This window comes from Geotrypetes seraphini, chromosome 9 (genome assembly GCF_902459505.1).
Source record: "Geotrypetes seraphini chromosome 9, aGeoSer1.1, whole genome shotgun sequence".
Classification (NCBI taxonomy): domain Eukaryota; kingdom Metazoa; phylum Chordata; class Amphibia; order Gymnophiona; family Dermophiidae; genus Geotrypetes; species Geotrypetes seraphini.
In genome coordinates this window covers 158,032,041-158,045,709 of record NC_047092.1, presented here as the reverse complement: position 1 = coordinate 158,045,709, position 13,669 = coordinate 158,032,041, and the positions used below count along the sequence as shown (strand labels likewise).

General features: G+C 42.6%; 1 protein-coding gene across 6 annotated transcripts in view; it reads right to left on the bottom strand.

Annotated features, from left to right (window-relative positions):
- MED12L (mediator complex subunit 12L) overlaps positions 1 to 13,669 on the bottom strand; it is a 388,873-nt gene that overhangs the window by 115,752 nt on the left and 259,452 nt on the right. For all 6 annotated transcript variants that reach the window (XM_033957964.1, XM_033957968.1, XM_033957967.1 and 3 more), the window contains 4 exons: positions 12,799 to 12,917; positions 8,174 to 8,317; positions 1,429 to 1,592; positions 489 to 620 (listed from right to left, as the gene is read on the bottom strand). In XM_033957964.1, the coding sequence (XP_033813855.1) occupies positions 489 to 620; positions 1,429 to 1,592; positions 8,174 to 8,317; positions 12,799 to 12,917 (559 nt within the window). The remainder of the gene's footprint in view (positions 1 to 488; positions 621 to 1,428; positions 1,593 to 8,173; positions 8,318 to 12,798; positions 12,918 to 13,669) is intronic.

Genomic DNA, 13,669 nt, shown 5'->3' with positions numbered 1-13,669 from the left:
GGATGTGTTGGCGTTTAGCATGTGCTAAATCGGCTAGCGCGTCTTAGTAAAAGAGGGGGAAAATCTGCAACTTAAAAAAAAAACAACCCAACCCAGTTTACAACCATATTCTTGTCAATCAGGTTTGGCCTCTCTAGACCAGTGTTTCTCAACTCGGTCCTGGAGTACCCCCTTGCCAGTCAGGCTTTCAGGATATCCACAATGAATTTGCATAAACTTGATTTGCATACACTGCCTCCATTTTAAGCAAATTTCGTACATGCATATTCATTGTTGATATCTTGAAAACCTGACTGGCAAGGGGGTTCTCCAGGACCGAGTTGAGAAACACTGCTCTAGACTATGATCCAAATCTCGTCTTCTCTCTCTTTAAATCATATAGCTACCGGTATTTAAACAAGACAAACCACCCCATAATTCTATCCAACATCATCATGTTAAACAAGATAGAGCAGTTGTAAGAAAAAAAAAAATCATATAACACCAACCTGAAGAGGTCACCAAATTTACTTCTTAAATGGCTGCATGATACGTAAAGATCATAGAGATAGGCTAAGATGCATCTTTCTGGAGAAGAGCATTCCGACGGATTAACAACATGCTTTACTACACCACATAATCTGCAAAATGTAAAAAAAAACAAAAAAACATATCAAAGAGAAAAAATTGTATTATTGAAACATTCCTATAGATCAGGGGTGTCAAAGTTCCTCTTCGAGGGCCGCAATCCAGTCGGGTTTTCAGGATTTCCCCAATGAATATGCATGAGATCTATTAGCATACAATAAAAGCAGTGCATGCAGATAGATCTCATGCATATTCATTGGGGAAATCCTGAAAACCCGACTGGATTGTGGCCCTCGAGGAGGGACTTTGATACCCCTGCCCTACAGTAAGGATTGCCGACTTTGGATCAGATGCACTTAAGGATTTTTTTTTTTCTGTTTTGCTTCCGTAGCAACAAAAATTTAGTGCATCAGCCCCTTTGTCAGATCATAATCATCTCACTAAAAATGAACTATTGATATCAAGAAAACAGGGATTAGGTATGTATTTTTGCAACCCGCTCAAATTTTTATTTTTAGATAATGTTAGCTAAAAATCTGATAAATCAACATGCGACAGAAAGAGAAATTAAACTTAGGGCTCCTTTTACTAAGCTGCAATAGCTTTTTTAGCGCACGCAAGATTTTATTGCTCGCTAAACCCACCCTAGGCGGCTGGAACTAACGCCAGATCAATGCTGGCGTTAAGGTCTAGCGTACGGCAATTCAGCGCGCGCTAAAACCGCTATCACAGCTTAGTAAAACGAGCCCTTAGAGCTACAGTTTATATTCACATCATGTCACCATGAAATATGTTTAATGTGGTTTTTGCAAATAACCAAAATACTGCCAACAATTTTATAAGACTAGAGCATCTACAAACCCTTCGAAAACTTGTGCTGTCTGCTCGGGATTAATAATTAGACATGCGTGGTAATGTCGCAGCACGGCTACGATGCACAAGCACAGGCCTGTGGTGTAACTTCCTGCCAGGCTGGATGATTTCAACAGCAGTTCAGCTTCCACAACACTCAACTCATTCAGGAGCTAAAAAAGAGAAGAAAACCCCCCCAAACATGACAAATAATTTGCTCAAAAAACACTTCCGAATTATAATAAATCCCTAGATATTTTACTTCTACATAACAATGGCCGTATCCATGAAGCGCAGTTTCCCAGTGTTTATTGGTTGCTATCGAGTGTATTAATCTTCTAAACGCCAAACGCTTAACCCTATTTGCACTCACTATTTTGAAACTGCTTTCAACTCTTAACTCCCTCTCACTGCTGTCAGAAGACCCACTGTATCATTTCCTCTACCATAATCTCCCCAATCCTGAGATGTCCTGTCTGTCAAAATTAGACTGTAAGCTCTTCTGAACAGGGACTGTTAATTGTATTTTAAATGTATAGCGCTGCGTATGCCTTTCAGGGCTATAGAAATGATAAAAAGTAGTAGTAATGGTCCCTTAAACTTGCAGACATTGCACGCAGTTAATTGATGCGCTATAAAAATTAAAAACAAGCTGACAGAATTTGCAAGGTCTACTGCAAACATCAGTGCAAATTCATTGCTAGCTCAAACTTGTGAATGCATCTTCAACTGCCACTAATGCAAGTTATATAGCATATAAAGCCTAATTTACCATTTTCTTTTGTGATCAAACAGCTTTATAATGAGCCTGATTGACGGAAGTTCTCTCTGAGAATTTCTCAGCATTCAGGATCACAGGTTACAACAATGGCTAGAAAAGTCTTTGGCTTCCTTCCTTTTAATGCCATGCCATGCCATAAGAGGAAGCATCTGCCTACTTCCAACTTTCTAACTCCCTTCACTGCCCTGTTGAAAGTTACAATAATTGGATATTTGATTACTCAAACTAGAGAACGTCTTAATAATTAGAAATTCAAGTAACACAAAGGGAAAAGAGTAAAGTGGTAGTATAAGAAAAAAATTATATTAGAAAAAAAAACCCACTTGTACACTGCGTTGCACTACAGAAGGCATGGCCCTCTGTTAAAATGATCACTGAACGCAGCCTGCTCTATAAGCCAGAGTGAAACTGATAGCCACAAGTCACATGCAATCCCTTTTTCAGACAGCTAGATTGCATTTCACCAGGACTCTTAACTTCACAATAGCCTGGTAATAGAGTTCCACTGTTCAAAGCATAGTAACATAGTAAATGACGGCAGATAAAGACCTGAACGTTCCATCCAGTCTGTCCAACCATATACTCTCTTTAAATTAATGATTTAATTTAGATTGTTCTTTTTCTTATTTATTTATTTAAAACACTTATAACCCACATATCCAGCATCTATACGGGTAACAGCAATACATACACCATTAAAACAAAACTCAACAAGTCACACTAACATACAGAATCCCAGAGCTCTGCTGTGCTTAGGTTCCATCTACTGGAGTCTCCATCAAAGCTCACCATCCCAGCTGTCGAATCCCTCCCCAGCCCATCCACAACTGAATGGCCATATACAGGACACAGACCTTGCAAGTCTGCCCAGTACTGGCCTTAGTTCCTTCAATATATACCCATTATTTTCTGATTAAAGATACTCTGTGTTAAATCCCACGCTTTTTTGAACTCTGTCACCGTTTTCCTCTCCACCACCTCCCTCGGGAGCACATTCCAGGCATCCACCACCCTCTCCATAAAGAAGAATTTCCTAACATTAATCTTAAATTTACCACCCCTCAACCTCAAATTATGCCCTCCGGAGTTCTTCTAGCTCTCTTAGAAATCTACGGCTTCTGTTCTGCAATTTTTTTTTTTTTTTTAGTTCAATAAATTTTTTATTATATAATATATTATAGATACAATCAAATCACAACAGATTACATTATACATAGGAACCAACAATCATCCTATACAATAAGTTATATAATACATCAGAAAAAAAAAATTAATTAACACAAAGCACAGATTTAGGTAGCACACTAGCAACTACGAATGGATAATAGCAATAATCAACATATAATTAACAGCATTGATGTACATTAATAAATTTCAACAAAATTAATCTGCTACGTCACTATATTTTATGAGAGGTTTCCATGTCTTACGATATGTGTGCAAACTACCTCTTTTTTCAGCAAAAGCCCTTTCAAATTTAGCTATAAGACATACAGAATTCCACCAAGTAATATATTCAAACCTCGTAAAGTCTTTCCAATGGCCAAGAATTGTTTTTATTGCTAAATTTAGTAAAATTCGCAATAATTTAGCCAGTTCATCTGTGATTGGGGCCTTTAGACCTATTTTGCCCAACAGAATAACAGTTATGGTTGGTTGTTCATGAATGTTAACAAATGGGCTCCCAAACCTGTTTCCAAAAGTACTGTAAATGCTTACATTGGAAAAGTAAGGACTCCTTTTACTAAGCTGGTGACCTGAGTGGTCAGGGCACTGTGGATTCTACCCATTCAACAGTACTGTTCATTATGGAAACGTTTCAATTAATCATGACATTCTGAATTTCATTAGATATCTAAACTTAAAACAAATAGAAACACTTAGGCTGATGGTGACTGTCGTACACTTTGTTATATTCATGTTAAATCCAGGAAAACACAAGTTAATAGCTATTTTTCAAAAAAGAATGATACAGACAAAGCAACTCTGTGACCACACTGGATAGTTATTTAGATACGTATTTACTGAAATATCTTACGAGACAAGGCAGGCTAAAGCTGAACTTTTACCTGCAGTTTCCTGTTGTCCAGTAAATTTGTGCTCTTCAGTTACTATGCTTTGTTGTAATTCCTAGTATTGTTTGTTTGCAGAATAAACCAGCAATACCCAATATCCCTCAGCTTGAGTAAACAATACCAAATGTAAGTGGCTAAACAGTGGCATAGCGATGGAAGCTGGTCCCAACGATAGAGATACCAGTATTGCTGCCCCATGCCCTCCCCCGCTCTTGCTCATCCCCACCATCCCAACACTGCTACAATGCCCCCCCCTCCCCCTCAATATCTCATCACATTTTCACTAGCAGCGAGCAGGCTGTCATATCCACTTCTTGCGTCAGCTGAGCTCTCCTTCTGACATCACTTCCTGGTTCTGCAAACAGGAAATGACATCAGAGTGAGGGACACGATCGGTATGGGCAGCGCACAGGACAGCCTGTTCGCTGATGGTGAAGATTTGAAGAGGAAAAGGGAAAGAGAATGGAGTATACTGCCTTTATGTCACTTTGGTATTTCAAAGCTGACATTCAAAGTGGTAGGCACTAGAAGATTGTGACCCTTGCCCAGGGTCACAAGGAGCAGCACCGAGATTTGATCTCACAACCTCTGGGTGCAGAGGCAGTAGCTCAACCAGTGCTTTTCAGCGACCTATCCCATCACCAACCCTCCGTTTACTATACCATTGTGTCTAAAGCACCTTATCATGCTACTATATATTTATCAACAAAAACCTCACAAAGATTATTCTGTATATAAATAAGAAACTCAAAAAATACTTAAGCAAGTTCAAGTTCCTGTTCGGGCACCAAATGAAAGGTCACTTGAACACACAAAGTCAGAGGCGTGAAGAAAGTACAAGAGATTTATTACGGTATACCGGACTCTAGTAGGCAGGCTATTAACTGCATTAGAGTCCGGTATACCGTAATAAATCTCTTGTACTTTCTTCATGCCTCTGACTTTGTGTGTCCAAGTGACCTTTCATTAATAAGACAACTGCACCATCAAAAAGTGGCTGTCTTGGAATCTCCGGATGTCAAAGTGGGGTGATGCCACTGCTTTGTTGTACACAGTGTCAAGTATGGCGGGGTTTAAAGTTTGATTGACGCCAGGCTCAAGATAAGACAGCAAGCTATTTTTTGAGTTTGTTTGTGTTGGAGAAAGATGCCAGCTGGTTTTTGTGTTGGTGATGTCATCACGCTGCATCAGTGTTCTGGGTACTCCCGGCGGAAAGATTGGAGACTGAAGATCATTAAGTTTGGGCACTGCTGGCGCAAAGATTTGAGATGGGGCTATTATTGTTGAAGAGATTTTTGTTTTGTGGAGTTTAAACAGCTGGTTTTGACTGAAAGAACAGTCAATGCATGGGGACATTATTACTCTGTGTTGGCTGTGGAGCATTATGTGTGGCTGGCTGATCTGAAGTTTGACCAGAGGATTTTACAGGCTGGATGGTCGGTAGAGGCTGCTAACTACTGGTGATCCTAGACGGGACAAGTTTTTCTTTTTTTTTGGTTATTGTGTTATGATTTGGGGGTTCTGAAGGGGAACATTTGCCTGTGCTCTTGTAACAGCTATGCGTGAAGCAGGACCGCTGTTGAGTCTGGCTAATGGAATTTTGTATATGGACAAATAGTTGCCCTTCTGTTATAGGAACCAATTTTTGGATTAATTTAGTCCTGGAGGACTCCTGTGTGTAGGAAGATTTGGCCGCACATGTGAATGGAAATCTTTATGAACATTTGTATTTTCTGGAGTTTTTTTGATTAGCCCCATTTGGCTAGACTTCATTGTGCTGAATTATGTGGTTGTATTTTTTCTGAGGTCTTTTTTTCTCCACTTTTTTGATGGTGCAGTTGGTCTTATCATAGGGGTTCATACTGTTAAAGTATTTTTTTTGTTGAATTTCTTACTACCGTGCTTCCCTGAAAATAAGACACTGTTTTATATTAATTTTGGGCCCAAAAAACGCACTAGGTCTTGTTTTCGGGGTAGGTCTATTTTTGTTCATATTAAATAATCATCTCTCCCTTCCTCTCCTCTACCCCAATTCTTCCTTTTATTTATTTATTCAATTTTCTATACCGTTCTCCCAAGGGAGCTCAGAACGGTTTACATTAATTTATTCAGGTACTCAAGCATTTTTCCCTGTCTGTCCTCAAAATCTACCTAATGTACCTGGGGCAATGGGGGGATTAAGTGACTTGCCCAGGGTCATAAGGAGCAGCGTGGGTTTGAACCCACAACCCCAGGGTGCTGAGGCTGTAGCTTTAACCACTGCGCCACAAGCTCCCCTTTCGTTTCTCTCCCTCTTTCCTTTCTCTCCCCTCTTACCCATCCCCTTGTGCCTTCCCTCTGCAGCATCTTTCTTCTTTTTTTTTCTCATTACATCAAATTTAATGAAGTGCTAGGTCGAGCAGACATCTTTCTATCCTTCCCTCCTCCCGCCAATCCCTTGTGCAGCAGAACCCTTGAATAGCTTCAATCCCTCCCTTCCCCCCCCCCCCGGTGCAGGATTTTCTACCCCCTCCCTCGTGCAGCTGAACCCCCCGCTGACCTTTCCATCTCTCTCTCCCATCCGAACCCAAGACCGATACACCTTGCAAACAGCAGTGTTAGCAGCAATCAGGCTGCTTCGCGGCCTTCTCCCGCCGGGGTGTTCCTCTGCCGCATCACTGATGATGTCATCAGCAATGCGGCACATGGAACTCCCCGGCGGGAGAAGGCCGCGAAACAGCCTGATTAGATTGCTGCCGACGCTGCCGTTTGCAAGGTATATTGGTCTCGCGGGTCGGCGGCGATCTAATGGGAAGGAGAGATGGAAGGATCAGCGGGGGTTCGGCTGCGCAGCAGGAAGGGGGCGAGGGATGCCTGCTACCGGCGTCGGTGACTAGGGCTTATTCTTGGGGGTAGGGCTTATATTAAGACCTACCCTGAAAATCATGCTAGGGCTTATTTTCGGGAAAACACGATATGTATTTATATTTCCACTGCCCTCACTTTGAGGAAAGGGATGGAACTTTGTAACCACAGAAAGACAGTATATCGTGAAAGCAGTTTACACATTAGCATCACTGAGACTCAAAGGTTATGGATTAGGGAATGGGATTTGATATAACCACTTGGACAAGGTGTATTAAGCAGTTTGCAATCAGGTACTCACGCATGTTCCCCCTATCTATCCTGGTGCGCTAACAGTCTATTTAATGTACCTGGGGCAGTGAAGGATTAAGTGACTTGCCTAGGATCACAAGCAGTGCATAGTAAGGGGGGGAGGTCCACCCCAGGTACCATCATAATGGGGGCACCGACACCACTCTCTCTTCTCTGCCCCCTGCCTCTTCCCACTCTCCCCCCCCCACCGCATGCGCGCACCCCTTCAATTTCCCTGTACTTCTTGTTGCTCCCCACCGCAAGCAACGTCGTCAATGTGCTCCTCGCGGCCGCATTGGCTCCTGCTTATATCACTTCTGGATGACGCACATAGGAAATGGGGTCAGAGGGAGAGCAGAGGCGGTCGCGAGGAGCACGTTAAAGTTGTTGGTCGCGGCAGTGAACAACCAGAGGTACGGGGAAAGGGAAGTGGGGGGCGCACACACGCAACGGGGGGGGGGGGGGGGGGAAGATGAGGGATAGGGGAGGGGCACCATTGCTCCGGTCACCTCTCACCCTCACTATGCCACTGGTCACGAGGAACATCAGGGTGCCTAGGCTGTAGCTTTAACCGCTACACCATTCTCTCTTCCTTATGACAGGTCTGTGCCGCTAATTTTAAACTGCACCGTTTTCATTTGCTATTTGCAGATAAGTCAAGGAAGAGTTTTCACTTTGAATTGGCCAGGGGCAACCCCCCTTCTACCCTCCACCCTCCCACCTCCCCACCTCTACACACACACACGCATGATCTCATTGTTACCTGGATAGCAAAGTCAATAAGCCCATTGATGTTTAGAGCAGGTTCCATGAGGTCAAAGATGAGCTGAATGTGGTGAGCCAGTGGAAGATGATACGATGTCCCTGAGGCAAAACTGGTTATCTGTTCCAGCACATTACCTGCAATCTGGGGAAATAAATGTAAATGTGGTTGAAATATTCCATAACTCAAAGGATCAGTATTTCAAATATGTGAAGGTGTATGATGTGTGGGAGGGGGGGCAGGGGGGATTGTAAACAGTGGAAGCAACACTGAAACTGTGCACAGATGTATGAAAACAAACTACATAAACACCAATTTTCAAGGTATAAATTTCCCTTTGAAAACCAACTAGGAAAAAGTGCATATGCAAATCTGCACTCATTATTTGCACCACAGGCTAGTTTTCCAGATAAACTTATGCACATACTTTTGAAAAATACCAGACCACACACAGATGCCAAACTTGCCCAACTCCATATCTGTATGTAAAATTACTACTACTACTATTTATCATTTCTATAGCGCTTCCAGAGGGTGTCATAGGACAGAGTACGGTATTGGGGTTCAATAAGGGATTAGATAACTTCCTGAAGGAAAAGGGGATAGAGGGGTATAGATAGAGGATCACTATACAGGTCCTGGACCTGATGGGCCACCGCGTAAGCGGACTGCTGGGCACGATGGACCTCTGGTCTGATCCAGCAGAGGCACTGCTTATGTTCTTATGAAAGGCATACACAGCGCTGTACATTTAACATTTAATAGATGGTCCCTGCTCAGAAGAGCTTACAATATAATTTGGACAGACAGACAGGACATATAGGTAGGGTTATAAGATTTTACCATCGTAAAATCCGGACCCCTGGCCCTACCCCCCCTCCCTCACCAGGGTCACCCAGTTCCAGCCAAGTCACATACACCCCAATCTCTTCGCATGCTTGGATCCACTTTGGGAGGGTATCTGTGCATGCACAGATATGACGCGGTCAGCGTCCATGCATGCACAGAATCCCTCCTAATGTGGGCCCGAGCTGGAAGTTTTCAAAACCCAGACAAAGTGCCGGGTTTTGAAAAGCCGTCCAGACGCCGGGACAGTCCTTTAAAAATCAGAGGATGTGTCCGGGTAAATCCAGATGTCTGGTAACCCCCTACACATAGGGTTTTAGGGTTTCTTGCTGAAAGAGTGTGTAATGGCATTACAAGGGTAATTCTATAAGTGGGTGCTAACGTTTGTGTACTAATTACACATGTAACTATTTAACATTTTGTGCACAAAAATCCACTTCAGAACTATTCTGTAAATATGTGCATATTTTACATGAACATTCTTTACAGGTAGGTATACACATAAGCAGAGTGTAGGCTAGAATCACACTTAGTTAACAAAGAATATTGTGCTATGTTTGTATCATCAGCATTTAGGCTAAGGGGGAGAGTGTGGTGCAGTGGTTAAAGCTCCAGCCTCAGCACCCTGAGGTTGTGGGTTCAAACCCACACTGCTCCTCATGACCCTGGGCAAGTCACTCAATCCCCCAATTGCCCCAGGTACGTTAGATAGATTGTGAGCCCGCCGGGACAGAGAGGGAAAACTGCTTGAGTACCTGAATAAACGCATGTAAACCGTTCTGAGCTTCCCTGGGAGAATGCTATAGAAAACTGAATAAATAAGAATAAGAATAAGTACTTATACCAGCTCTATAACTGGTGGGTCCAGCTCAGGCATTTAACACAGCAGCCATACATTAAGGGGCCGAGTCTATAAAGCAGTGGTCCCCAACCCTGTCCTGGAGGACCACCAACCACTCAGGTTTTCAGGATAGCACCAATAAATATGCACGGGGAAGATTTGCATGCCTGTCAACTCCACTATATGCAACTCTCTCTCATGCATATTCATTAGGGCATGGGTAAGGAACTTCGGTCCTCGAGAGCCGTATTCCAATCAGGTTTTCAGGATTTCCCCAATGAATATGCATGAGATCTATTTGCATGCACTACTTTCAATGCATATTCATTAGGGAAATCCTGAAAACCAGACTGGAATACGGCTCTCGAGGACTGGAGTTCCCTACCTCCTGCATTAGGGCTATCCCGAAAACCTGACTGGCTTGTGGTCCTCCAATACAGGGTTGGGGACCACTGCTATAAAAGATGCCTAACTTAATTGGCAAAACACCCTTAACAGCCTCGATAATTGGTTAATTGGGCGATAGGCACCTCTCGCAATGCGCTTAGCAGTGCCTAACGCCTAAGTAGGCGTTTCTATGGGCGGAGAGTGAGTTAGGCACCACTAAACACAATTCTCCAAAAACATAGGCCTTTAAAACCCTCACCTACATTTCAGGCACTAAGTTTTTACATAGGCGCCTCTAGCCGCGGTTCTGTAAACGGTGCCCAAGTGCGACCGACACGCGACGGCGCCATTTTTTAGGCCAATTTAGGTGCCGTTTTTAGAATCAGCCCCTAACTGTACGCCCTGTTCACTAAATGATTCCAAGTTTATTCGTTTTTTTGTTATACCGCCTATCCCAACTAGACGGTTTACAATATAGTTAATACTATAAAAATTTTAAATATAATCTAAAACATAGGGGGGGAATTGATAGACAGATATGACCAATTTGAGTCCAGGAGGAAAGAGGGGGAGGGAGACAAAGTTACAATAAAAGTGCAATAGGTGAGGGTATCTTTCTTTTTTGGAGGGGTGAGAAGGTTAACCCGTGATGAAAGCGTCTTGAAATAAGAATGTTTTTAGCGTACACCCCCTGCATTTACCACAAGTGCTTTGCACTTAGGCCCTGATTCTATAAAAGATGCGTACAGTTAGGTGCCTAGAATAGTGCACCTCTGAGTAGAGTGCTACTACAGGCCCATGTAAGTGTCCGTATGTATGCAGATGATTTTCAGTTCTTTTTTTCTGCTTGTGAATAATGAAGATGTTGATTTGAAGGCGACATATTATATGGAATTTGTTGAATACAGTGTTCCCTCGCGAATTCGCGGTTTGCGGACTCGCTCATTTGCGGTCTGCTCCGACCACCTCTTCCTATAGTAAAGTTGGGCTACACCAATCAGGAGCTGCGTGTCAAAGCAGCTCCTGATTGGTGTAGCCCAACTTTACTACAGGAAGAGGCGGTTGGAGCAGACCGCAAATGATTTTCTTCACCCGCCGGCCCACAAGCTGCCCTCTTCTGCCTCTCTAGCCTTTTGACAGGCAAAAAAAACGCATTTGAGGTTTTTCAAAATTCACAGGGGTTCCTGGAACGGAACCCCCGTGAAATTCAGGGGAGTACTGTACAGTTAAATCAGAAATTCTGATAAGTAGGCACAGAATTGTCAACAGGTTGAATACGTGGTATGACAGTACATTCCACAATTAGAAACTTAAGTGTGTGGGTTGGATGAGACTGTTATTTCAAGACCACATTGAGAAAGTGATTCAAGCACGTTTCTATTTTTGAGATTGATTACAAAGCGTTTTTGAAACCTATGCTATGTGCAAATGATTTCCAAGTTGTGGTGCAAAGTTTAGTTTTGTCAAAACTTGATTTTTGGATGCTTTCTACCTGGGGCTGACCCAGACTACAATGCAAGCTCTCTAATTGATACAGAATGCCACGGCTAGGGTGGTCAGAGGGTTAGGTGAACATCATCATGTGACACTTGTGGTTAAAACAATTACACTAGCTGCCAGTGTAATTTTGTGTGCAGTATAACTGGGATAAAAAGTTATTATGTTTGGTTTATCAGAGCCTGTATTGTGTTGCTCCAGAGTTTTTGAAAAGTTCCATCAAGTTCTATATGGCTAGATGGGCACTGAGAGTAAACGAGGACAAAATGATGGTGGTACCAGATTTGCAGACAATCCAACATAGGACTAAAATTATGGAATGCTCTTCCTGAATATCTATGTTATTGTACCACCTTCCATCATTTCAAAAGGCAGTTGAAGACCCATTAGTTTGTTCTGGCTTTCTCTTAAGGTTTTGAGGAGATATGAGGTGCTACATTTCAGATGGTTGTATTTGGGAAGTAGTATTTGTATTTTTTTTTCTGTATGCATTGTGTGGTTTTAACTAATATGTATGTTTTTAACATGTAAGCAGCTTAGTTGTAAGCAGGTTAAAAATTAGTAAAATAAAATGTTGTTTTTTTAAGTTCAATCAGTTTTATTAGCATTTTGTCATATAAATACAAACATAGACCTCATATTCATAATAAGTCTTTACAGAGTGTAAGTATAAGCGGTCCATGACATATCAGGAAAAACAGAACAAAGAAATAAGAACATAACCCAACTAACAAGCTCATCAGTCGTGTGTACAGATCTTAGATAAACACACAGGTATAAGAGGATATAATAACATTAAAGTGTGTCACGTAAAATTATAAGGTGGCTCATACAGTCATATACTTCAAAAAGATGATATAATAAGACACGTCTTGTGTTCGTGACTCATGACTCTGGCTCTGCTTGGATAGGTTATCATCCATTATTGGATATTAAGAACCCTTACCTCCTCCATTAATGGACATTTTCGGAATCTGCAGGTGAAGCATAACATTCCTGCACACCAGCCACTTTCAAGCTACTAGGTTTCGCAAACAGTATGAACCACAAGTACCTGGGATGTCACCTGATGCTGATCAAAATAGGACAGTTGCTGAAGTTTAGTAAAGACGGTCTCCAGAGTCGGAAACGTTTCCTGCTTGTTCTTCCTCACTCTTTGTCCTTCATCCCCGACTAAAGAGACAATAAAAAGCACAAACATTACATTTCATTTAACAAAAGCCAAAGAGGTGAAAAAGCACAGTTACTTACCGTAACAGGTGTTATCCAGGGACAGCAGGCAGATATTCTTGACTGATGGGTGACGGCACCGACGGAGCCCCGGTACGGACAATTTTAGAGTGATTGCACTCTAAGAACTTTGAAAGTTCTAGTAGGCCGCACCACGCACGCGCGAGTGCCTTCCCGCCAGACAGAGGCGCGCGGTCCCCAGTTAGGATAAGCCAGCTAAGAAGCCAACCCGTGGAGGTGGGAGGGACGCAAGAATATCTGCCTGCTGTCCCTGGATAACACCTGTTACGGTAAGTAACTGTGCTTTATCCCAGGACAAGCAGGCAGCATATTCTTGACTGATGGGTGACCTCCAAGCTAACAAAAAGAGGGATGGAGGGAAGGTTGGCCATTAGGAAAATAAATTTTGTAAAACAGATTGGCCGAAGTGTCCATCCCGTCTGGAGAATGCATCCAGACAATAATGTGATGTAAAAGTGTGAACTGAGGACCAAGTAGCAGCCTTGCAGATTTCCTCAATGGAAGTAGATCGGAGGAAAGCTACAGACGCTGCCATAGCTCTAACTTTGTGGCCCATGACAGAACCTTCCAGTGTCAGACCCGACTGAGCATAACAGAAAGAAACGCAAGCAGCAGGCCAATTGGAGAGAGTGCGTTTAGATACAGGATGACCCAACTTGTTAGGATCAAAGGAC